Raw genomic sequence first — 27,519 nt, 5'->3', positions numbered from 1 at the left:
AGCAGTATTATATAATAAGATCATCCTGAGATGTATCATGTTAAATTTGGTGTCTATATTGAAATGGGTTTCATGCAAAGGGAGACATTAGGGTTGAAAACTTTTTTTTAATTTTTATTGATGCTTAACAAAAGAACAAACATTACAATACAAACAAGAGTACATATAACAATTCAAAACAAAAATATCTTCAGGGGTACATACATTAGGGTTGAAAACTACTTGATGTACAGTCGCGAACCCAGGGAAACACTTCTGTTGGCCGACTACTTCTGGAAACTCGGATACAAACAGGAAGTGCCAGGCAGGCGGCTGGTTTTCTTAGTACAGCATTTTCTCGTGTATTCGCCGGCAAAGATGATGTCGATAGCTTGTAAACGGAGCTTGGTGCTCGTGGCTTTTGGTTTTGCCGTTGTCCCGTTTTGTTCCGCCGGCAACGTCATGCGAGGTGCAAAAGTGAACCATCGTGCTGGAGGTACACCAGCCATTGCTGAATATTTCGGTACTAAAAGCAGGTACGAAGAGGTGAATCCTCACCTCATAGACGATGCGCTTGCTGTCAACGAATCTCTCTTAAAGCTCCCTTACAACGATTGCGTCCCAGTCCACCTTACCGCCGTCATTCGTCACGGTACCAGGTACCCAACGGCGAAGAACATCAAAAAGCTGCACCAGCTGCACAAGGTGGTGCTGGAGAAGGCGCAGGACCTCGGCGAGGGCTGGCTGGACGAGATCAAAAACAGGTGGAAGATGGACTACACCGATGACATCGACGGGAACATAGCCGAGAAGGGCAGAGAGGACCACAGAAACCTGGCAGTTAGGCTGGCAAAAACCTTCCCCTCCCTCTTCACGGCGGATAATTTCCGTCTGGATCGGATGCAGTTCATCACCAGCACCAAGCCGAGGTGCGAGGACAGCGCCAAGGCGTTCATCCAGGGACTGGTGATGCACCACTGGGAGCTGAAGGGGCCTTTGGACGGTATGCAAACTTACTACCAGAGTGATTTTAATTTCACGTTTAGATCATCTTCGAGTGACCGCGGAGATCCGTGTAGTAAGCAGTGTTTTTTTTTCTTTTGCTACTTTGTTTCCGGGCGTTCCTGTGGCGTTCTCTCATTTAACGCAGTGCCCTGCAGGTCTACTTACTGTACATGTCATGTCATGTCATTTGCCAAAGGGCTTTATACCATACGGTGTCGCGGGAAGCCGGAGCCTACCCGGCAAGCGAGAAGTGTAAGGCAGGGTACACCCTGGACAGGACGCCAGTCCATTGCTGGGCAAGTGCAAGCCAATCATACACGGGGACAATGGAGGCCAGGGTAAAGGCCGAGGGGGGGATTTGGCCTGGACACTGGGATAACTCCCTGCTCTTATCGATAAAGTCTCCTTACATCTTTAGCCAAAAGTAAATGTAATGAAATTGAAAGATTTATCATTTCATACTGGAAAGCAAAAAGAAATCGAGTCCTAGTGTTGAAGTTTCTCTAACTGCACCTCTAAATAGTGGTCGTCCATTTGCTAGTTTCACTTCTAAGTTAATGAATAAAACAGAGGAGAACTTTGAGCTTGAAAATATTAGTGTAAATAACATGTCAGAATTATTTTTATGATAAAGGCTGCCATCCTGTCTTTTATATATTTTAGAGCATTATGTATTCATACTTTTAGTTTATTGACCTTTGATATTGCCACGTGTGATGTGGTATGGACATCATTACTAAATGCTGAGTGGGGTGATTAAGTGATTGTTTCCTCTTAATGTTTTGTACATTGATTCATATTTTTCTTGCAGTTGAGAAGCATCTTCAAAGAAACGATAACCTGATGCGATTCTTTGAGCATTGCCGGAGGTTTGTTGTCAATGTGGAGGAGAATAAGACAGCCCTGAAGGAGGTGGATCTGTTCAAAACCAAGGCGGAAATGAAGACAGTTCTTGAAAAAGTAGCCAGTCGGCTGCATACTGCATGCAGTGACCTAACTCCAGGTAAAAGTCCGCACTACACCCACTAATTAATCATATTAAGGAGCTTAAGAGTTTTAGAAATAGGCATATCTAGTTTTAATGAATCGATTCTTTCATTTAATGGTGCAAAGAAAAATGACAGAAACCTCTGAGCAGAAGTGCCCGTCTGTAGTCCTGCAGGGTCAGTATCCAACAGGTTGCATGGATCACTTTATATTACCATAAGCTGAAGATCTTTGAAAAGCGTTTAATTTGTTTTATAATCATAGGCACAATTTCAATTAGCTCACTGCTGGAGCCCAGTGACTAGAGTTGTGCAGTTGTGGTTGTGCCAAAGCTCACTACTACAAATTAACATTATATTTTATCTCCACTAGATGGTGGTATTACCTAAATGTTTTAACAACACATTAAAGTGGGTGTAAAACTTGGGCAAGGCTGTGGTTTTCACAACTTTGAACTTTCCAATAAATTAATTGCTAAATTTATCCTTAATTGCTCATTTGACCCATGTGTTGAAGATCACTTTGATATTTAAAGATTAGGAGGAACAAATGATTTGTATTTGCAGAGGAATGGAAGTACTGAAGTCCAGTCTGTCTGCAATGCAGCATACTCAGGATCACAATACACACGAAATGAAGTGATTCTTTCTGACAGTTACTTTACATGAACAACATTAAATTTAATTTAAGAGCTACAGATCAATACAGTATACAGGAACAATGTGCAACTTCATTTTTCTTTCAATACATTTTAAATGTATGTTGAATTTGTGGTTCTGATAAGATTCATTGACAAAATCTTTCCATTTAGTTGTGTTCAAACATTGCATAGTTTTTATACTTTTTCTTTTAAAATACATTTAAGGTGAATTTCATGTGTGATCCAAATTGAACTTTTAAGTATTGCAGTAAATTGACTTGATGTGTAATTATATTGTTATAAAAAGGGAATTAACAAAATGGTGAATAAAATGACTGAGCGGATTAATCAAGAAATAAAGTAAATAATCATAACGCCTGACTTGTAAATGATTTTGCCAAGAAGTTACCTGAGCAGTTGGTATAATTAGAGGCACATGAGTTCTTTGTTTTCTGACACACCTTTGGTGAAATGAGTAATAATTCAGGCACACTTGGCTAAAACAATATTTATTACCAATGACAATACACACACTAAACAACACATAACATAAACATACACAAGTTACACAATGTACAACTTTACAAATAAGGCGTTTCAGACGCCTACTACCTAATCACCTCAAATAAACAGATAGCTGCCAAGTTTACAGCTTTTATATAATGCCTACAAAGACCAAAAGAAGAGAAAACTACCTTCAAAATTAAAAAGAATATGACCTGCAGTTGAATCTCTATTTATGCAATCCTGGATGCTAAAAATTAATGGGAACTTACCTCCCTATTCTAAAAATGCACCCACTAACCCCGAGAGTTTTTAACCGAGGGATTCTTTACACAGGAAACCAGAGATCCTTACAACACACTGGCAAGCTCTCTTAATGAGATACAAATACTTAATAACAGTCTGGTCTTTCTGAATGACCTGGACAAAGAGCTCTTGCCTTCTGCCTTCCTCTCCTGTGTCCTTCTGTCTTTTCCTCCCTTCATTTCTTTCTGCCTGTTTTCTGCCCTGTTCCTGGACTGTTAACTGACACTTAGTCATATACCCAGAACTTAATTAATTAAGGTAAACCAAGGTAAATGTTCTGATTGCTTTGATCACTGAATCTCGGCAAACATTCGCTTACTTTTTTAATCTGGAAATGTTGACACGAGCCAGTTGTTTACCATTGTACTGTATGTAGATTCTTAAAGACACTTCTTAACAATATCTTCACATTTCTCTGTGCAGATTTAATTGAAGCAGCCTTTTACTTGTGTTCCTATGAGTTTGCCATCAAGACCGTCAACTCTCCATGGTGCAATCTTTTTGATGAAGAAGATGCTAAGGTATTGAAATATACACTTGGAAGTTTGCAGATAAAAAGGAGCATTCAGGACCAGACAGACAAGATAGCAGCTCTAGCTTGGAACAGTTAAACGTATGGTACTCTATAAAATATGCAACTGCACAATGAAAATGTTGCTGTCTGGATTTTACATAAGCAGTTCATAGGAAACATAAGATGTAAGAAAGAGGGAAGTTGAAAGTTGGAAGGTAGTTTGGGAGGCAAACTTTCTCAAGCACAACAACTCCGAAGCATGGCATCATCAAGATACAGAGTCTACAGGACTCCCATTCAGGCTAGACCTAATGAATCTGATATGGACATCAGAATTCCATTGCACCTACAGAATGGGTTTGCCAAGTAGCAGCTAACTCAATTGGAACCACATCATCATCTTAAGTGAATCACAAACAGTTTTTGGATAGTATAACCAATGGAATTAGAAAAAAAGAAAAAGAATGTCATACTTTCTGTGATGAATACCCTGCTGTCCCAGTGAGAATTGAGGGCAGACAGAATCCCACATTTACCAAAATATTATAGCCAAAAACAGGAGGCATCTGTCAAGAAGCTCAAGCAAATTTATTTGTAGACTGAGGTCTTTCTAAATCAACTTGTGGGTACTGTATCATTCACTAAGGGCATGAATGAATTGTGTAGAGTATGGTATTCTGAAACGGGATATTGTTATACTTAGTTTAAAAGCTTTTTTTGTTAGAGCTAGTAAAAAATTGATTAGAAACTGTTTTTACCTTTACTTGTGTTTGGTAAAAATGCTTTGCTTTCTATTTTGAAAGAATGCGGCTGATCAAAACAAAAAATAACAATTTAACACAAGTGTTAGTAGCATGTTCATGTCTGTGTTGCTCACGGCAGGTTCTGGAGTATGGAAATGATCTCAAACAGTACTGGAAGAGAACCTATGGTCATGAAATAAACCGAAAATCCAGCTGCCCCCTCTTTCATGACCTCTTTGAACGCCTAGACAAAGCTGCGGAGGACAGCAAAAAGTGAGTAAGAAAGAGTTCAACTAAAAAGATTTCAATTATGAATGGATGCATTTTCAATGAAACACACTGGTGCAAAAAATTAAGCAACCTTAGCATTTTCAGCATATCCAGTATTTACAAGATCCAGAATAAGATTCACAGTAATTTACAAAGTGTGGAAGAAGTGGGACTTTTCTTTGAATTTCGAAAGCTGCTGGCTCTTGAAAATAACACTTTTTGTTTTGTACAAGGTGCTTGCAGAACGTCATTGCCAATTGCCAATCATTGCTAACATGCCACAAAACTTTTTTCATAAAATTTCTAACTTAAGTAGCTCCTTCTCTGCCGGCCTTCCTGCAACGACTGCTGTGGGCAAATTATGCAATCAGTCTATCAATTTTATATACTGTACATGTAAGTAAGAGCCCTTCAATCCAGAGCTTTCTTAAGGCACATTACATACATTATACATATAAAGAAGCACAGTAAACAAAAAATAAATACGCATCCCATGCATAAATGGGGAATTAAAAGAAAGGAATGGGTGATGAATTGAAGGGCATTGAAAACAGGCACATTTTGAGGCGAGATTTAAAAATAGCAGCAGAGGGGTCATTTTTAATATGGTCAGAAAGAGTATTTTAAGGGGGGGGGGGGGGCTGCTGCTGAGAAAGCTCGGTCCCCTAACGTCCAATGTGAAGGTCTAGAGGCAGAGGACTGAGGCATGCGATCTGGGACATGTGGGGATAGTAACTCTTGAAGATACACAGGATGTGCTCGACTCCTTTCTTTTTTTGTCCAATCATACATTGCAATGGCGACACATGAAAAAGCCAATCAAGACACCTATAAAAGCAGACAAGCTTCTTTTTTTCAATTAAAATTTTGAGTCTCCAATTCTTTTTTTATCATGCTGTCACACATCAGCTCACAGGGAGAATGAGGAAGTGTAGGCAGACTCCTGTGGCCCACCCTCCTTCGAACTGTTGGTCTTTTAAAACAAAATTCAGGCTCAAACCCTGATCATGGATTGTGCTCAGGGGAATACATATACAGATGCAGCCATTCAAAATGCGCGGTACAAACCCGCGGTACAGTAAACTACCCACAAGCCACCGCAGGGCACCGAAGGGCACCGCGGTAAGTGATTGGCTGGCCAAAATGACCGACAGGGGCACTTGTGGTGCATTTGTTGGTAGTGAAAAGATTTAATCATTTAATGTCTTTACTATGCACATTTTAATCCGCTTAGTTTTGAATATTTATATGGAATTTTACCACTAAAGGGAAATTTTAGTAGCTGAGCATAAAAAGAAGAGGAGCATAACGCATCTGAAGGTCATAAACTATATTAATTTAGGAACATAAACATTACTGTATGTACGTAAACTGTACTGTGTATGGCTGGTAGTTTAAAGAAAAAATACACACCAGTCTTCCATTTCTCCCTAAACATTTTAAGCATGAAAGTTTTATGAAACAGTACCCAAATATGCGATTGCTGTATAGAATGAATTTTAATTTTAAAAAATTATTTAACACGAAAATTAAGCTGTTTATATCTTCCGCCTGAGAACAGTCACCAATTGCTACCCAACGCAGAAACACAGCCACTAACTAGCAAAGAGAGGACATTAGCTAGCCAATATGATAAAGAAATAAATGATTATTTTGTTTATTTCTTTTGCACATTTATTTGAACATTTCCATCGATTGTACAAGCACTTGGAAACTGTCCAATCCCTAGTTCATCAGGCATTTTCTTTTACGCTGCGGGCATTCTCCCGGTCTGGCGTCTGTGTCTTCTAGGATATAATGCCAGCGAACTCTTGTTTTTATGTCCACTATAACAGACAATCTCCTTTGCTTTTAACCGAGCGTTTAATAATTTCCTAAAATGAAAATGATTTACTTTATTTCCCTCACGGGATCAATAAAAGTATCTATCATCTGTCTAAACTATGGGACAGAATTCTGGGGTCTCCCCATACCAGAGATTATGGTAGGGCTTCAGAATGGTGATTGGCTGACACCATCTGACACCCCTCTGATTGGAGAAAAAAGACGTGCTGGTTTGCTATACATACAGTACTGTACCAGGAAGAGGATTTCTTTCTATTCGAAATGTGTATTTTAAAAGTTTAAGAAGTAAAAACCTTACAGCGTACACAGATTTCTAAACTGATCAGGATCGTTATCTTTGTCTTATGCATAATAATGTTCACCGCTCTGTCCAGCAAATTAATAATAAACTTTATTTTATATAGCGTTTTAAACGAATAAGTAATTAGATTGCTAATAAACCTAATCACTTATTCTACATAAACACAGCGTAATTGCTCTCTGAAAATGCTTTTTCTTTTTATTTAGGCTCAGATTTCAACTATAGATCATACTATTATAAACTTTCTTGGAAAAATGTCTTTTATGTAAACCATGTTTGATATTAATTCATTTAGGGCTAGAATATGTTCATTGTCTTCCAATCGAGTCGAGTTGACATTAGAAGCTTGCCACGCCCGGACTGTTACACCAACGCATTAGCATGTTAAAGCGATTTCATTGAGGAGCCTAGCTTTCTTAACTAGTAAGTACTGTACTTCCTTGGTTTTGGAGGGGGGAGGTGTCTTTCGCTGGAAATCTCGCCCCCTTCTTCTTTGAAAATACCTGTGAAACCGGTTTAATTCGTCACAGCCAGCACTCCCGCAGAGAGGGGGGTTGTACTCGTTAATGTCTTAGCCGGAACACATCATTATATCTCATTTTGTATTTCTATAAAAAAATCGTTTGCCCAGCCTAAAACTATTGTTGTTATTGTTTTTATCCTGTAAAGCGCTTTGAGGGGCACAGCTTTCTCACCACTTAGATTACTTTTTGATACCATCCTTACACAAAGCAGAAACTTCTTGTATTTTCCGATGACATACAAGTGGAAAGATTACAGATTTTAATTGTCTTTTTTCTGAACCAGGGAAAATCTGATCATGTTTCTCTATAACAATAATAAAAAACTTTATTTTACATATCACCTTTAAAAGTGGCATCTCAAAACAATACAGTAGATGTAAACCACAGATTTCAAAGTAAATACCCAGACAAACGCAAACGCGTTTTTAATAAAATGCTTTTATTCATTCAGCAGAGAGAGAGCGTAAAACCTGGGCGTAACAGCTGTTCCTTTTTCTGATCACTCGCTCTCTGGATAAACGTCTCACCTGTCCTGTTCTTTGTTTTCCTAATTTGCTGATTATGCCTTCTGCGATCCACTCCTGCCCTCACACCTAAAGAAGACTATTTTAAATTTCTTTGCGCGGTCCATTGTGCAATTAACCCTTGTATGTGCTGTCCTTAAGGTGATATCACATAAAGGTGATATGTAAAATAATGTTTTTTATTATTGTTATAGAGAAACATGATCAGATTTTCCCCGGTTCAGAAAAAAAGATCTAAAGTATACTAGTTAAGAAAAATAAATCTAAACGGGGAGAAAGCTATGCTGAAAGTTTATTAAGATACTTAGAAGACAAAGATATCAATTTACAGTATGTTGCATTTGTCTGCTTGTGAATCAAAAAACACATATATTTAAACCCGCGTTTACGATTTAAATCAAAACGCGATTTAAATCAATATAAATGTTTATATTGTAATGCCTAGGTGACTATTCATTGTTATTAAAATGACTTAAATTCGATCATGTTGTGATATTTAGAAATATACATTTGTTTGGTGCGAGTGAAGTTTTATTTAATCTCTGAGCCATACTGATTCTTATGGAAGCCAGTTTCCACCAGGGAGTAAAAAAAAAACACACTATGGTATTCTCTCCGATGCAGTGCAGTTAAAAACATATCTCTGATGCTGTTCCTAAATGAATATCGTTTATGACCATCGGACGCTTTATGCTCCTTTTCTTTTTTCCAGTGGATTGAACAGGGAGAGGCATTTCATGATGAACTTTTCACTGATGAAACAACATTGGCTCTGGAACAGTTTTCAACCATGTCATTTTATAAAAAGGGGAGATATGTACGCGTTACTGAAGCTAAAAGTTTAGCCTTTGTCACTAATGTAACCACTAAATAAAGACATATAGAAATCCCTACGTTACAGACTGTATATGGCTGGTATTGGTAGTTCAAAGAAAAAATACACACCAGTATTCCACTTTCTCCCTAAACATTTTAAGCATCAGAGTCTTACATGTGGTTATTTCGGAAACGTTTGTACGTGCTCCTTCTGACCATGTTACTGTTTACTGTTACTGACCATATTAAGTTTAAGTGCCTGTGGGCAGTTTTCCTGTCCGTGGGGGGTGGACCGTCTTTCATTAGAAGGTTAGTCTGTTCTACTCTGAGAATGTAGAGGGGGTGGAAAGTGCCCGCGGTCATTTAATTAGTATTAAAAGTCGCACTGATTCCCTTGCCAAGATACGGACATAGGAATATTTGTGCGTGGTCAAAAAAATGGCATAAAAACGACAAGTGAAGGCTGTGAAAACATTCACAATGTACTTTATACACAAAGCAAGTGTTCTCACAACTCTAGGAGGTTTCGTGAAAATGCTACAGGTGTGCCAAAATTGTTTTTTTTAAATTCAAGGTGGCTTTACCGCGGTTTTCATTTTCAGATTGTGAATCAAAAAGGCATTTAATTAAACACGCGATTGCGATTTTAATCAATTACTGTATTGATTGAAACACACATTCTGTACAGAAACAGTACAGTCACATTCTCCTGTCGTCCAGTGGTGTAAAACGAATTAGCAGGTGATTGAAATAACAATGCACCGACCACTGAGTGGAATGTTCTCATTTGTTCTAAATTTGTAAAAAGAGGTGATAATTCTTAATAATTCCGTGTCGCATTAACTAACCTCTTCAGTTTATTCCGCCAGACAGTACATGAATATAATTATATCGTTATTAATTTGTTTAGATACGCAATTCCATATTATATTCCCTGTTAATCAAATTCTAAAAGTATGCATTTGTTAGATAACAAGCGAATTCACAGAAAAGGTTAAAAGACTTATCACTTTTCACAAAGTATATAATCCTAATATAAGTCTAAATCCTAATATAAGTCTAAACAGTATCAGCTTTATTTACGGGTTGCAATTTAAAAAAAGTCAAAAACCGCACTCAAAATGCAATTTAGAGCTTTCTGGCAAGAGGAGACACCCAAACTAATAATGTAACATGCCACTGTTTGTGCATGAACAAGGTTATACTGCTATTTCCTTAGATATGCGATGCCTGTCTGTCCTGGCTGTGCTCTCTCTCTCTCTTTCTCAATTAAATTCAAGGTGCTTTATTAGCATGACAGATGGGTACAATCAGTGTTGGGTATTTACTTTGTTTTGAGATGCCACTTTTAAAGGTGATATATAAAATCAAGGCTTTAACTTGCTTTAACTACGCAAGTCTGAGTTCTTGTGTCTGTCCTATCCGAACCCGAAAGTATTACAATATGTATCTTTATAGCAAGTGGTGTACAGCTTTTTAGTATAGATTACACTTTTCTAAAATGTATTTAAAAAATAAAAACGATTACAATCTAATCTTTCCACGTTTGATCCCAAGATCCCAAGAAAAATAAATCTAAACGGGGAGAAAGCTATGCTGAAAGTTTATTAAGATACTTAGAAGATAAAGATATCAATTTATGTTGCATTTGTCGGATTGTGAATAAAAAAACACATATATTTAAACAAGCGTTTGCGATTTAAATCAAAACGTGATTTAAATCAATATAAATGTTTATATTGTAACGCCTAGGTGACTATTCATTGTTATTAAAATGACTTAAATTCGATCATGTTGTGATATTTAGAAATATAAAAGTCAATTAATTGTCCATAATGTTGCTATTCTATTTTTTCAAAGAAATGTCGCAGTACACGAATATAATAATATCGTTATTAATTTCTTTAGATACCGATTCCATATTATATTAGCAGAAAAGCTTAAAACTACCACTTTTTTACACGCTATTTCACATGTTAGTTAAAGACTTCGATGCTTAAAATGTTTAGGGAGAAATGGAATACTGGTGTGTATTTTTTCTTTAAAGTACCGATTCCTGGAATCTGACTGGCTGACACCCTTCTGAAGTGGTTCCATAATATCTGGTATACGGAAAAGAAAGCATTGATAAAAAAGCCTGGATTCTCATGTATCTGATACAAGTATCTTTGAATACAGTCTTTGCTGTGCTCTTGAGGATCCTTGTGATATTTTGAGCTCTGGTTGAATGATAAGTGTCGCAGTTTAAATAATGTTCGTAGTTAGAAATTATGAAACGCTCTGTTAAAAGCAAGGGAGTTTTTATGTCCGTTGCAGTAAAAGAAAATGCCTGACAAAGTAGGGCTTCGACAGATTCCAAGTGCTTGTACAAATGTGCTAAAGAAATTATACTTTGAGTTTACAGCTTGTCCAAAGTCATTCATTATTAATACTATTAGTAATATCTTCGGTAAAGGCTTTGATGCATAAATATTTCTGATAAAGGTAGGTTGTGTACTTTTGTCCAACTGAGCAATCTTGCTTTCATAAAATATACCAACTTTTTATTGACTGATGATTAACATGCTGTAATACACAGTTTAAATTTAAAAGCTCAAATGCTGTACATGAGAGGTTAAGCTTTATTGGCTCCTCCTGGCGGTTTTACAAGGTGATGCCGGATACTTTCCGGCATGAAGTCAAATGACGCGATTTACCCCGTGATACTGCGTGATACTGCAACACGCCCACCGGGGTATACCGCGAAATACCCCACCTATTTTGAATGGCTGCATCGGTAGTGTTGGAAGGAGGAGGCCCAAGTCTTTTCAGTCCTGTAGGAGATTATGCTGTCATTCCAAAAAAGCTTCAGCTCGTAGTGTTGAAGTGTGAGAAGTGAAGGTGGTGCAGGTTTACAGGACAACAATAAACATTCTTATTTCTTCTGGAACAGTGATAGTGCAGATGTATGAATATGCATAAATGAATGATTCGTGCAGGAAAGCTGGCAGATCTTTCATTCCAGAAGGTGTGAGTATCTCACCTAGGGATCAGTGTGATTTCTACCAGGCAAGGAAAACAAGATCGGGATGATTGTCAAAATGTTAGAAAGTGCAATATTTTCTTAACTAAATTATCACCAAAAAAATCTGTAAGCATGTATAAAGCTGTACATGCAGTAGCTGTATTTTAGATGAAAAGGTGTGTATTTGAATAGCTGTTTAATAATGTGACTATTTTAATTTAAATAATTTATTATGAACACACTACAAAATAAAATCACATCACATTTGTGTGCTTTATAGGGAGAGACCTGCAGAGGCAGTGATGGGCCAGAGGTCAGTGGTTCTGTGCCATTCAGGCAGCGCAAGAGTTCAATTTGAAGTTTTCTGTGGGAAGCAGGAGTGTAGGCAATTGCAGGAGAGGACAAGATCAAATATACAGTAACTGTCTGTAAATATGATGTTAGGTATTTACAATGGGTGTGTTTTAATTTTCATGTTAAGCACCTCAGTCTTGCAGCACCACCTGAAAATCCACGTACAGTGTGTGACTGCATCCTGTTATCAAAAGAGAAGAAGCAAGAATTCATGGGAGCTCTCTGACTGTAGGGTGTAGGAAAATAATGGACAAGCTCGATCACATTGTTCGTTCATGAGGAAACCTTAAAAACAACTTAATGCTGAGCAAAATAATAAATAAATCAATTTTATTTATCTGGGCAATAAATCAGAACTAAGGTCAGCCAGGATCAATCTTAACAATGGTATTAAACATGCAAAAAACACGCTCAAACAGGAATTAGAGGAACACTTCACCACTAATGACCCAAGGCGTATGTGGCAAGGAATACAGGCCCTCACAGACTACAAGAGGAAGAATATCTGTGCACCTGCCCATGATGCCTCCCTGCCTAACGAGCTCAATACCTTCTATGCTCGGTTTGAAGCCAACAACACAGAACCAGTCATCAGAACTGCACTCTCCGCAGCTGACCAGCTGCTCTCACTGTCTGCAGACGAGGTGAGGAGATCTCTGCTAAAAGTGAACACACGCAAGGCTGCAGGACCCGACGGCATACCCAGGCGCGTCCTCAGAGCCTGCGCCAATCAACTGGCGGGTATATTCACAGACATTTTCAACATGTCTCTGGCCCAAGCCGTAGTCCCCACCTGCTTCAAGACAACCACCATCATCCCAATACCAAAGAAAACCACAGTGACATGTCTTAATGACTACCGACCAGTGGTACTAACACCTGTCATTATGAAGTGCTTCGAGAGGCTGGTCATGAAGCACATTAAGGACACCATCCCAAACACAGTGGACCCGTACCATTTTGCCTACTGGTCCAACAGATCCACAGATGACGCAATCTCCATTGCCACACACACGGCCCTATCCCATCTGGACAAAAAGAACACATACGCAAGACTACTATTCATCGACTTCAGCTCAGGTTTTAACACTATCATCCCAGAGAAACTAGTCAAGAAACTCAGTGCACTGGGTCTCAACACCACCCTCTGCAACTGGATTTCGGACTTTCTGACAGGCAGACCTCAGTCTGTCAGGCTTGGAAACCACACCTCCGGCACACTAACTCTGAACACTGGGGTCCCCCAGGGGTGTGTGCTAAGTCCATTGCTCTACTCCCTCTATACCCACGACTGTAAGGCCAAACACAACACCAACTCCATCATCAAGTTTGCCGATGACACCACAGTTGTAGGTCTGATCACAGACAATGATGAGAGGGCCTACAGGGAGGAGGTCAATCTCCTTACAACGTGGTGTGATGACAACAACCTCACCCTCAACGTCAGCAAAACCAAGGAGCTGATCGTTGATTTCAGGAAACTGCAAACCGGACATGCCCCTATCCACATCAATGGGACTGAAGTGGAAAGGGTCAGTAACTTTAAATTCCTTGGCGTCCATATCACCGAGGACCTCACATGGTCTCTCAACACCACCTGTCTGATCAAGAAAGCGCAACAGCGCCTGTACTTCCTAACACGGTTGAAGAAGGCTAAGATATGTCCCCAGATCCTCACTAACTTTTACAGATGCACTACAGAAAGCACACTGACAGGCTGCATCACAGTGTGGTATGGCAACTGCAGTGCTGCTGACCGCAAAGCCCTACAGCGGGTGGTGAAAACTGCCCAGTCTATCACTGGGGTTACCCTCCCATCTATCCAGGACATTTATGACAGGCGGTGCTTGAGGAAAGCTCTAAGCATAATCAAAGACCCCACACACCCCAGCTACAGACTTTATGATCTGCTACCATCTGGAAAACGGTACCAGAGCATTCGGGCCCGGACTACGAGACTCAGAGACAGTTTTTACCCCCGCACTATCAAACTTAAACTCCCAGCCTCTCTCACTCTCACCTCACCTCTCACCTATGATCTGAACCTCACAGTGCCTTCTTTCTTACCAAAAACCCAAACACACATTTAAAATCTACCTCTACCTTACATGTCAAAGGCTCACTCCCCATAATTTCTATCCCTTTATTTCATTCTGTTAATGCATATTTTTGCACATAACCTGTTACCTTTTGTTGTTTTGCACATTGCCTGTTGTTGTTTTTTGCACATTGCTTGTTGTTGTTTTTTGCACATTGTCTGTTGTTGTTTTTTGCACACTGCCTGTTGTCTCTGTCTTTATTTTGTTACACAATTGTATTGTCGTTGTTTTTTTTCTTTGTACTACTTATGTCCGAGAGCTAGCTAAATAGCATTTCGTTATACCATATACTATGTATATGAGTATAATGACAATAAACTTGAACTTGAATAATTAAGAAAACACAACTTAAAACCAAACATCCTAAGACTGTAGATAAAAAAACTACTTTTTCAGAAAGAAAACATATGCATCCCATGTAATCCTGTTGGTACAAAGGCAATAAACCACAAGGCCACACACACACACACACTTCTAATCCTGTTTGACTTTGAAAATACAAAGGAAGCTTGCAAGATCTGTAATGAAAACATCCTGTGCTAATTAAAATACTTGGTACAGTATATACACGCACACTAGTTCATAGACTGTGTTTGAGAATACATAAAAAAAGTTTAAACATGTGAAAAAAGTAACTTGTTGCTCAGGCGTCCCAGGCAGACTCAAAACTACTTACTGTGCTGCAGCAGTAGTACTACTTCGAACTTGGATGGATGTTTTGCTGTTGTAATTCTGAAACCTCAGCAAGGGTTAACATAAAAAATCATCGGCTTCAATGGCTTCTGCTTCGGCTTACACCCGAAGAAGGCTCCACAGCCGAAACGTTGTGTTTTCTTTCTTCTCTTTTTAGCATGGAATAAACCTATTACTTGTTCCTTTGCAGCCTAAGCAAGCTGACTCGGCCCCCAATCTGAACTACTATGAAAAACATTTGTGCATTAGTATTCTGAGTTATTGAAAGCACAATATGTAAATGTAAGATTACTGAAGTGTATTTTTTGCACAAATTAGCATGAGTAGACTTCACAGAAGGTAGCAATGATGCAGAAGACTCCAATCAAATGGTCATAGTAGAGTACATTTGTGTCATCCCTGACCAGAGTTCTGACCAACTTTAATACAAATTTAAAATTGACCTTGTTAAAGCTAATTTGTAGTGAAAAGGTGAAAAATGATTTTTTTAAAATTGTAACTATACCATATAGCAATTGCTAGTAATTATTTATAAATGCTACACAGCTTTATTCTGTTATACAAAAAAATAGAAAATTAACAGATACTGAACACCTTTGCTTAGTCTAGGAAACTTTTGGAGCCGTCGTTTTACCATTTGGAGACAAACAATCGTTTTTGCTTGAATGTTCACAATTCAGAAACTCTCGGCTTGCTGAAACTTCTCAACAGGACATTTTGGAGCCAGCAGAGACTGGGTTGTCAATTTTAGAAAGCACTTTAGCCTCCAAAATGTAAAAACAAATAGGGAATCTGCATCAAATTAGTAAAAGCTGCTCAGGAGTTGAGGGGTGTAGTATCCCCGGAAATCTGTATCCCCCTCCATAAAGTGTACACGCTCCACACAACTTTCCTGGATACTTAATACAGGCAGCTTCTTGTGTATGTTTGTGTCTTTGCTTATCAGTATACAGTTAAAAATGAGCATGTTGTTTGTGTGTGTTTTTATTGGCTTAAAGCTCAAGTTATCTTTACACAAGAGAAGGAAACCAGAAAGAAAGCACACAAAGGCTATGTGCATCATTTGTCCTTATGTGTTACATCTAAATCATTTTATATGTGCAAGGTGAAAAAAATCCCACATCCCTGAGATAAGGGAGCATGCGCATTTTGGAAGGGGGATACAGATTTCCAGGGAACACCGAACTTGATACGACTCCTGTCACGCACAGAAGAGAAGCGTATAGGTCAGTACAATCGTGACAGAACTTGCTTCGAAATGCAAAAGAGCAGCTCCACTGTTTAAATCACAAAGGAACAGGCACTTTGTCCAAGTGCCTCGGGAGACAGCAGCCCCCAGCTTTGAAAGGCAAATACAGGAATCATTTGCTTGTGTACTGGAAATCTAATGAAAGGGACTGGGGCAAGGAAAAACTGTTCTTGGACAAGTTTAACAACTCTTTCATGCTCAAAGTTGAGTATTATATTTGCTCTTATTTTCTTTCTAGTTTTAGTATCAAGCCCTCCACTCATGTTCTAACCGCTTCTCCCAATTGAGGGTTGCAGGGGAGCTGGAGCTTATCCCAGCAAGCAACAGGCACAAGGCAGGATTCACCCTGGACAGGTTGCTGGTCGATTGCAGGGCAGACACACACAGACATGAACAGACTCACACCAGGGCTAATTTGCCCAGAAGACAACTAACCTCCCAGAATGTCTTTGGACTATGGGAATGCAAACATGGGAAAACATACAAGCAATTCCAACCAGCGTGCCTCCATGCCTCCTGGTTTTATAGTATAAGTACACATTTCGGAACACTTAATGTCAAATATCCTTATGCCTTTCTTTTCTCTGTATACCCACACACACAATAGTTTACTGGGTCTCTGATTTGTACTCCCACAAAGCAATCCATCACAGATTGCTCGGTGGAAACAAGACACCTATTCTATAAGGGCTTTTATACTGTATGTGCACTGGGGTTCAGTTGTAATGCTTGTACTGGGAAGCCAAGATGAGAACAATATGCAACTGGCTTTACTAAATCAGGTGCTTATAAAAAAAGTTATCAGTGGTGTTATTTTTTTTTTAAATGAGCAATATGTTTGGGTCATTTTTTGCCACTATTTTGTATTAAAGGTACTACATAGGATTGTAATGTAATTAGGAATAGCACTAGGCTATTGCACCTTTTAGCGTTTTCCTAGTATGCCAAAAAACACATAAACAATAATATGCAAAACTTGTAAAGATCTTTTGTAATAACAAGAATTTCTCTGTTCAGCATTCACTGAAATTTCACGTTCAACTTAAATCAATCTCAGTTACCATCAGAAACATTTTGCAACAGTACTGGAAATGATTAGGTGCAAAGACAGGATGTTTCACCATTTTCCAGTAAAGTTCTTATGAGACATTGTAAAGCTCTGTTAAAGACTTAGAAGCCATTTTTAAATAGAAATCAGACTTACCATGTATATGTTTTAACAGTGAACACGGTGTAAAAAAAGGCTGCACTGTCCAGTGATGTAATTCACACCACGCTACAATGGCACCACAGCTACTGGGATTCCAGTCTTTATTATAAAAGTGAGCGATGAGATTGACAGGTCAGTGGTATTCGCTAGATGGAGAAATAGACAAAACAACAGATCTGATCACTAACTGCAAAGTTGAATTGTGTGTCAATCAAAAACGAAGGAGCCAACATAATCTTGATCCGACACACTGCGGTTTTTATTGTAAGTAAAGGTCTGATGTCTAGTGTTCTTGTCCAGGGTGCAAGGGCAGTGAACCTGCGGTCGTGACACGGTCCCTGAGACATGCAGAGGTTCAGTCAGGGATTAACAAGATCTTGAAATTACCTTGTGCCATCCATACCTGGGGTGTGGAGTTCAGATTGTGATCAGGTCAAGGCAAGAGACTAATAGAACACAGCTAACTTCTTGTAAGCTGTGACTTGTCTAAGTGGCTACCATGGGTGATAAGCATTTGTAGTTGGTCATTTATATTGCTTACCAAATACATACAGCAAAGGTCTGTGATTTAGTTTAGTTAGAAAAGCAGTATACAAGCAATGGAATATCTCTCAGAACCTTCAGAAGCACTATCCCATGTATATCGGGAGAGACTCAAACATTTTGTAGTTCAGTGTGGAGCTTAGGCCTTTGTTGTTGTTTTTTCCTCACTTTGTAATTAAAGGGCACTAGTTCTTTACCTTACTGCTGTGTTTGTATCACTTTTCCTGAGATGTACCTATTAAGAGATCAAAGGCATCCAAGTCCCCTGTGTGCCATAGCCAATGGAACCAAGAGTTTCTTTTCAGAAGCACAAAAACCCCAGACATAATAAACCATTCACTCAGATAAAATAAGGGCTAGAACCACAGGTTCCCCCCACCCTGGCACTGTCAGACAAATGTTTTATTTAACAAATGTTAAATAAACAGTCCTCTTTCACTTGAATCACAGGGTGATTGCACCTTGGAAAAGGTCTACTATTACAGAGCGCAGTACAATCAGTATTTTACCTTTCCCTCACAATTCTGCATCTCATGATTTTTATGTGAAATTTTGCACATAACTTGCTGAACTTGCCGACTTGCTGACTTGCTAAACTGTTTTCACAGAACAAAAAAAAACACCTGTTTTGAAATCTGGAGATATATGTTTGCTCCAATATAAAGGTGCCTTTTTTAACAAAGTAATCACCTTTTAAAATGGCTATATTCTTGGTTATGGAACTTGCTGACCATTAAATCACTGTATTGCACCTAGAAAATGGCCTTTTCTTTTTAAGTCTTTTCCTCTAAATGCAGTCTCATGTGCTCATCCCATACAAACAGTGCAAAAGCAATTAAAAAGAGGCAAAATGCCCAGCAGAGACAAGGGCACGACTAAGGGCTGTGGGCATACTGGACCATTGAGCCTTCCAAGCCGATTCCCTTTTCTTGAGAAATGGCGGGATGAGATTCTCAGATCACTTAGCTACTGAAAACTAAACAAGCTACGGTAGATGGCTTCCTGTTGTTTGCAGACAATATGTTCTTAAAAAGGAAACAGTTCTGATTTAAACCCACAAAGTACTGTAACAGGAACTCAACAGACAGGAATGAGAACGGGAGGCAATAGTGCTGCTTGATTAACACTGCAGAGGGCTCAGAATCATTCTCTGATGTTGTGTTGATCATGATTTAAGATCCAATAACGTTCAAAACAATTTTGCGATTTTATTACAAAACCTTATTTAGGAATGAATTGCTAAATTGGCGTTTGTGCTCTAATAGTGCAGCGCAATGATAAACAGAATTGACTTTGGTACTGATATGATTTAAATTGGTTTCCACATGAGAAAATCACAATAACATAGTCATGTTTTGTTACATGCAGTTCACTGGCACCTGTAAAGTATGTCACTGTATTAAATATTTCCACGTTGATTTGGAATGTACTTGCATTTAGCCTAGAGACAGATACTCAATAATTAATATTTTCTGATATCATTATCTAGCAAGATTGCTATTACATATCATAAATTTTGTCAGTAAAAATGGGAAGACACAGAAGTGTGACTGACTGGGCTTTTGTTTTTTGGTTTGTCTGTTCTTACGAGTAAATTATATGCACTTTGAGCAAACAGACTCCACTCTCTATCTGCCTGCGTTGTATTGTAGAAAGACTTCCTTAATAGCAGGATGAGGAGCTTTTTAAAACCATATACCTCTCAGAGGTCCACTCCTTCCCTGGTCAGATAAATCACCATTGTTGACACTATCTCAGTTTAGGTGTGGCTCTGTGTTTGACAAGACATTTACTTGTCAAACTCGCTATCATTATTGCGTTTACCATTAAACTTCACAGCTTTCTTATCATCATTCTGATCCACGGATGAAGAAATAAACACCATAATGTAAAATAAATACTGTAACGCAATATATAGTTTAACCTTTGGAGACATTTTTGTATTAGGGACGGCCTACCTTGGGTAACATTTTAAACAGCTGCTAGATGTCTTCAGATGCACAAAGTGTGCAATGAAGTATGTGCTAATCTATCCATTCACTTTCTAATCACTTCCTCCAATTCAGGGTTTCAGGGGAACCGGAGCCTATCCTAGCAAACAATGTACACGAGGCAGAGTACACTCTGTACGGGACACCAGTCCAGGGCAGATAGACACACAGACAAAAAAAAAAAGGGTTAGTTTTCCCAGGAGCCAGTTAACCTACCAGTATGTTTTTGGACTGTGGGAGAAAACCCATACATCCAGTGGGAGAACACACAAACTCCACACAGAGAGAACCACAGGTCCAGAATTGAACCCAGGGCTCTAGGCTCTGCTGCGAGGCTGCAATGCTAACCACTGTGTCACTGTGCCACCCAGTATTTAGTGATACACTATATATTCCTATCATTCTGAAACGTCCAGTTGATCACTTCTATGATAATTGTGTGACATTATTGTATTTATGGACTGTGACATGTTAAAGAGTTGTATATAAGAGAAATCAGCATTGATATCCAAGTGGGTAGTGCAACCTACAAGGGAACTAACAGGTTAATTCCCGCAGTTAAAAGTAAAAAGCAAGAGGAAAATTTCAACATTTGACATTTCAACTGTCAAAAAAAAGCTTTGGATATCTTATAAACACATGTACTATCAAGAAGATTATTGACACCCCATTTGTTTCAATTGTTTCCATCCTTGAGAAACTGGAGACAATATTGAGCAAAAGCTCTGTGGTGAAAATCCTGTTGTGCAAATCTAAAGTGTGTTGGTTTAGGAGGAAGTTACACTGCTGTGTCATTTAACATTTTGTAAAATGTGTAGGTATGTTATAATTTATGCCATTTGTTACATAATAGAGTAAGCAAAGTTTGGGGGTTAAGGTTTCACCCAGTTCCTCTGAAACCTCAGAAATTGTAACAACATTTGGTGGCTCAATAGCTTATTATTGTGATGGCTTAAAAACAGAGCGATCATTCATTGTTTTTTTTCTAGGTAAAGCAGAAAAAAACAGTCCCAGTTTGTGTATTATTTATAGAGGGTTTTGTAGCACAGCTGTTGTAAAAATCTGCCTCTAAGCCCCATCGCAGAAAAGAGGATTCAGTCCATCCTTGTGTTTGCCTCTCAGGTTTGCCACTGTTGAAAAGCCGGTGACCATACAGGTGGGCCACGCAGAAACCCTCCTTCCCCTTCTTTCCCTCATGGGCTTCTTCAAGGACGAGGTTCCCCTGACCTCCGACAACTTCGCCCAGCAGCAGAACCGCACCTTCCGCAGCAGCCAGATCGTGCCCTACACCTCCAACCTGGTGTTCGTGCTGCACCGCTGCCGGGATAGCCACAGAGTGCAGCTCCTGCTGAACGAAAAACCGCTGCCCTTCCCTCGCTCCAGCGACCCCGCCCCAGAGTATCAGAGCCTCCGGGACCTCTACGGAGAGCTGCTGGAGGGCTGCGACGCCAGGCGGGAGTGTGAGCTGCCCAACCACAATTTGAGCAATGCGGAGCTCTGAGCACCCCAGGCCTGAAGCTTCAGGCCTGCGCAGAGGGGCGAGGGGGGCTGTGCCTGCTGTGTTGTCTGCTCCCTGTTACCCTGGTTGTTTCTTAGTAGCTGCCATCTCGGGGGCCCCTAGAAACAAACTGAATATCTGGCATTAGTTTTTAGCACCATTTCCATACTGAAGGGATCAGTATTGAGGCATGGGTTTGTTGCGTGGAAGCAGTCTCAATAAGACCTTCTTTTTCTGTACACCACTAGACTGATTGTGAAGAATATCAGTTCCCTAACTAGCTTCAGTGCTTTAGTTTGCATACTGTAACAGCCTTTAGGGAGGGTTTGCCCTAGAATTTTTCATTTTTACCTTATCTGTACTTGTTGACTGACAGATAAGTATACCGTAAGGGATATTTTTTTGTTGGCTGCGTACATATTATTCATTTTTTGTACAGTTGTACAATTGACTGAATTCTGCCAAGGGGTATCTCCCTTCTGTTTCAATACCACATAGATCATACTTTTGTACTGTAATTTCTGGAATGATGCAGGAGAAAGTAAACATTGGAACCGAAACTGATTCTAGATAAACTTGAACTCAGCTTATACAACTAAGTGCAGCAAATGGCTTTTATCCAAGCACATATTTAACAGCAAGTCCACCTTGGACTGAACAAAGCAATGTTATAGTGTGGTGTGGTAAGCAGGATCTACAGCAGGGGTTCCTCATACTGGTCCTGGAGGCAGGCCCATATGCATGCTGGTTCATTCCAGGTGAGCTTCCAGAGCAAATCCTTATTTTAACTAACAAGTTGCATGATTGAAATATTTATGTTTTTCTACAACAATGTTTGGATTTTAGTTTACTTAAGAAATGAGATAGTTACAAGGCAACCTCCATTGTTCTTAAGAGATGAACCAGTTTGGAATCGGTTTCACTTCAGATCTTTACTCCTGCACCATTCCAGCAATTACATTATTAAAGTAGGCATCCTGTCCAACTCACAAATCATGATTAAAACAAAGTTTGGTCTCTAATATGAAAACTTATAGACTAATTTTATTGACTACCTCGGAAATTATAGGAGTTTTAATGAAGGGTAAGTATCCTTACAGTATCTTTAAAGTTTGATTATTTCTTTTCTAGTTGAGTGATTTCACATTTTGGCAGAAAATTCCTGAAGGCCTTGTGTTTTTAGAATCAGATCTAAAACACACAGCACTCACATTACTGACGTTTTAATACATGATTTACAAATAGCACTTTATATAATAAAGTATTTTTTTCTTATGCTACAAAGTTTCAGTTTGATTTGGTGTAGGAACAATTCCAACGGCACAATTTATTACATTAAACAGTTCTTTAGAAAACTAGACCAATTTATTCAAGGTAGTTGCTGTTGTGCTGTAACTTCATTGGAAAAGAAGAGATACTGAACCACAGATCAAGAAAGCATTCCATACATACAAATGTAGTGCTTGTATATGTATGACAGTAGTAATGCAATTCTGTATGCCAGAGCAGTGTTTGAAAAAGCTTTCTGTGTACATAAGTGTTTTCAAAAATAGTCACATTTCATCTTTCTACCTACACTGATTGGGTATTTTCCGAACTTAAAAATATAGCAAGGTATACTCATTGTTAAAATGATATTTTTACTGGTAAGTACATTTCTATATATTTGAAGACAGTGATTGTATGATTTACTGCATTGCCAGGTAATGTGTAAGTGTAAGGTGCTTTTTTCCTCAAAATGCTAGTAACTTATATTTTGTTGTGATTATTTATTGATTCCTTTGGTATTTTATTGTGCTCGTTTCAAAAGTCCAATAACTTTGTAGGAAAAAAAGCAATTTGTCTGGCCAAAAAATAAATAGAAACCAGTAGACATTTTGATTACTGCTTTAATCCAGTTACATATGCTGAAGGCTGAATAAAAGTACAGCAGCTTTTTTAAGGTTACAAACTATACAACCTGCCTTTAGTTGTTTTTATTCTTTTTGCTTAAAGATTTTTTAAATAATTGTTGGTAGTGTAAATTATTATGAAATTAGGACCAGTGTTTCTTAGTAAGGATACCATGAGCTCATCTGACTTTTCATTTATGAAAAATAGTTTCTCTCAAGGGCTTGGAAGACCATTAAGTCAAAACAGATGTGTTTTATGAAAATGTGTCTAGAATTCTAATACTGCAAACATACTGGCAGAAATGTGACTTTTCCCCTATTGCTACATTTATGGGTGGGTGTGTGAGAATTTTGCTTTTGAGTGAACAATGAACAAGCTTTGCACAGACCTACAGAGCCCCCCAGATATATTCATACTCCTGATGGAATAGGAGCAATAAACATCACATAACAATGATTTACACTTTATTATTTTCTTTACAGTTTCTAAAATGTTATATAGTAATCGTAATGGCTTTGCACATCTCAAAATCATATTTGACAGAAATAAAGACCAGAAAAAAAACAAGGGTCACATTTATTCACCCCCTATAGTTATGCTGTTAATCCTCCTGTGGTAAGGATTACACTGACTAGATGCCTCCTGTAGTGTGCTACGAGGTTTTTGCACTACAGAGAGGATATTTATGAACATTCCTCTGTGTAGAATAACTCCTATTTCCTTCAGTCCCTTTAGTTTCCTTTGGTTTTAATGCCATCTTGAGTTAGAATCACAAATGTTCAATTGGATTGACATTGCCAGATTAGAACGTTTGTATGCAGTTATCCATTGCTTTGTCAATTTGGATGTATTCCCTGGATCATTGTCATGTTGGAATGTCCATTTCCAGCCAAGTTTGAGTTTCTTGGCAGAAAGCACCAGGTAGCTAGCCAGAATGTCCTGGTACATGTTGGAGTTTATGAGTTCCCTTGACAAGGTCTCCAGGATCAATAGATGCAACCCGCCCCTCAGAGCATAACAGACCCCTCCACCCCCACAATATTTCACAGTTGGTATAAGACTTTTCTGAACATGAGCTGAATCTTTTAACACCAAACATAACACTGATGAACTTGCCCAAAAAGCACCATTTTTAATTCATCTTACTAGAACACATTGTTTCAGTTGCCATTCAAATGCTGTGGGCCAAGTTTGAGTTGCCTCTTTTTTACTGGTCCACAAAAGGGGCTTCTTCCGAGCAACTCAGCTAGGAACGTACAGTACTGACCCAGGTAACCTAAATGGTATACATATATTTTTTTATTTTGTATCCCGAAGATGCCACTGTGTATTAGAGATCTCCAAATGTTGACTTTGGATTTATAGTTGCTACTGAATATTTTCCATGTGTTACCTCCTCTTATATCCCAGAGAAACGGGAAACGGGAAACCTTTATTGTTCGCCCTATATTGTTCCACTACACTTCCAATACACTGAATGTTGTTCACTTGTATGTTAAAGAAAAACTTGGATGGGGTGAATAAATGTGACCCTCTTGTTTTCTGGGATTCAGTTAATTGTGATAAATTCAACTTTGTCCTGTGCCATGCTAAAAATGATTGCAATCCAACACTATTGGAATTTTTTAAGTGAGACACATTAACCAGCCTATAACTCCATCTGCTATATGATGATTTTGTTGCTATTGCATGGGAGGGAATAAATAAGTCTGGAGAGCACTTTATGTTTACATTTTTAAAAGTTGTAAAAAAGTGTCACACCCTAGTCAATACTGTAGAACTATTTAGTCATAAGACTTTTGTTTTGTATCAGAATTTCGCAATATAATTTTCTATCTTCTCTGGTAGTCTGTCACAGCTATTGTCACTTGTTCTGTATAAAACCACCACACTTAATGAGGAATAGAGCAAAATTAATAAGGATGTTCTGGCCACCATAAGATATTAGTCTTTTTAGTCTTTAGGGCTCACCTTCTCTCTAAAAATCCTCATCAGTAGTATTTACTATGTGTGTTGCTGATTGCTTTTTTAATCTTTTCTAATGTAAATAGAATCTATATTACAAAGTCTGTAAGAGGCAGTCCTGCAATCTGGGTTTCTTGGGCTGCTTTTATTGCTGTGATCAGAGCAGTGAGCATACATACATTCATTGGGGTTTGTTTCCAGTGAATGACCAGATAAAGACAGACACATACTAATATAATAATAAACTAAAATGATAATAAACATATATAGCACTTTTCTGGACATTCCACTCAAAGTGCTTTACAAGTAATTGGGACTCCCCTCCACCAGCACCAAAGTGCAGCATCCACCTGGATGATGTGACAGCAGCCATAGTGCACTAGAATGCTCACCACACATCAGCTATCAGTGGTGAGGGGGACAGAGTAATGAAACCAGTTCACAGATGGGGATTATTAGGAGGCCATTCTCGGAAAAGGCCAGGGGGAAATTTGGGCAATTTTATTAAAAAAACACCCTGGGATTTTTAATGACCATGAAGAGTCAGGACCTCAGTTTTACATTTCATTCGTAGGATGGCATCTTTTTTACAGTATGGTGTGCCCATCACTATACTCGGACTTTAGGACCACAAAGACTACAGGGTGAGCACTTCCTGCTGGTCTCACTAACACCTGTTCCAGCAGCAATCTTAGCTTTCCCTATAGGTTTCCTGTCCAGGCACTGGCAAGGCTGGCACCTGCTGAGCTTCAGTGGACTGCCATTTGTGAATGGAAGGGTATGACAGGCATGATGCTCTCTCAGCTGGAATTTTTGCTGCTTGACTGTCATGACTGGTGATCAGTTACAGAACTGATCAATGCGTACTATTTGATAGAACTATATTCTCCAAAAGGGACTTTTGTGCTCGTCTGTCCAAAAAGTGCCATTATCACAAGTTCCTTAGAGGGATCTTCAGGCTTTTTCTTTTGTGCTGATCCCTGTTCACTCTCGTATAAGGATTTTCATGTGAAATTTGTTTTTATAACATTATTGTAAGTAAAGCTGCTTATAAGACTATAAAGGCGGAAATGTGTACCAACAGAGTATGATTAGGGCTTCCCCTTTGTGAGGAGCTCATATAAAGTTCCTTAGAATCTTTGGACCCCTGATTTGAGAATGTGTGGTTATCTGGACGAATTCCAGTGAAAAACTCTTCCATTAAACCCACATCCTGGGACTGCTGATCTCTTATATATATATTATACAGCAATATTTTGCTTGCGCTAGGTGTGGTTTTAGAATGAAAACAAGCTAAATCTACAAAAAGCTGGCATCTATTTAACTTAATCTAGCTTAAGTATAATTATTTACACTTAATTAATCATTTTTCAAGGGACTGATTCCTCACAACTTTTCGATACAGGTAGCCTAATGGATTAATTTAAAGCACTGGACTGCTAAAACGAGCTTCAGTTGTACTTTGCATTTGTGCTTTGGCCCATCTTTTTGCAATAACCTCTTAGTCCAATACAGGGTCGCTGGATCAGAGAGTGAACAATTGACTCAAGATATGCTGTCCTAGACTGGACACCAGTCTATTGCTGGACACACGCGCACACTGGAGAGGGAGGGGGGTTATGAAATGCCTATTAACCCACACAGCCCGTTTGTAGACATATATATATATAAGGAAGCCTGAGACACTCGAATAAAACCCACACGCTCCATATACTGCGGACAGAGCCCCCAGGTCGGTAACGAAGCCGCCGTGCGGCATCAGCGCTAACCGCCACATCATCTCGATGCCTTCCTGCGCTTACATTTAATAAAAGAACCAAGTTTTCGTTTATGCAGGAGGATATTTGGAGCTCTCCACTATGCAATAGTCCTGTATTCTGCAGCGCAATAACGTAGAATGACTTCGAAATCTGATAAGTGTTTCAACATGTTTGTGCCATTGCAGCCGGTTCCCTTCAGTTCTCAGTGTTCAGTGCAGGAATGTGGAGATTCTGACGCGCTGGGCTGTTCTTTACTGTGTATGCAGATGAGCGGATTTAGGAGGGGGGAAAGGGGCAGGACA

General features: G+C 38.9%; 1 protein-coding gene across 1 annotated transcript; it reads left to right on the top strand.

Moving 5' to 3' along the window:
- The first annotated feature begins 270 nt into the window (after positions 1–270).
- minpp1b (multiple inositol-polyphosphate phosphatase 1b) lies at positions 271–23,468 on the top strand. The gene is made up of 5 exons (XM_088917189.1): positions 271–982; positions 1,796–1,987; positions 3,845–3,942; positions 4,818–4,951; positions 21,224–23,468. The coding sequence occupies exons 1-5, from the start codon at positions 358–360 to the stop codon at positions 21,600–21,602; spliced, it is 1,428 nt and encodes a 475-aa protein (XP_088773315.1). The 5' UTR covers positions 271–357; the 3' UTR covers positions 21,603–23,468.
- The last annotated feature ends 4,051 nt before the right edge of the window (positions 23,469–27,519 follow it).

Source organism: Atractosteus spatula, chromosome 5, assembly GCF_055471065.1.
Source record: "Atractosteus spatula isolate fAtrSpa1 chromosome 5, fAtrSpa1.hap1, whole genome shotgun sequence".
NCBI lineage: Eukaryota > Metazoa > Chordata > Actinopteri > Semionotiformes > Lepisosteidae > Atractosteus > Atractosteus spatula.
The sequence above is the reverse complement of the archived record's forward strand: the minus strand, read 5'-3'. Positions and strand labels throughout refer to the sequence as shown.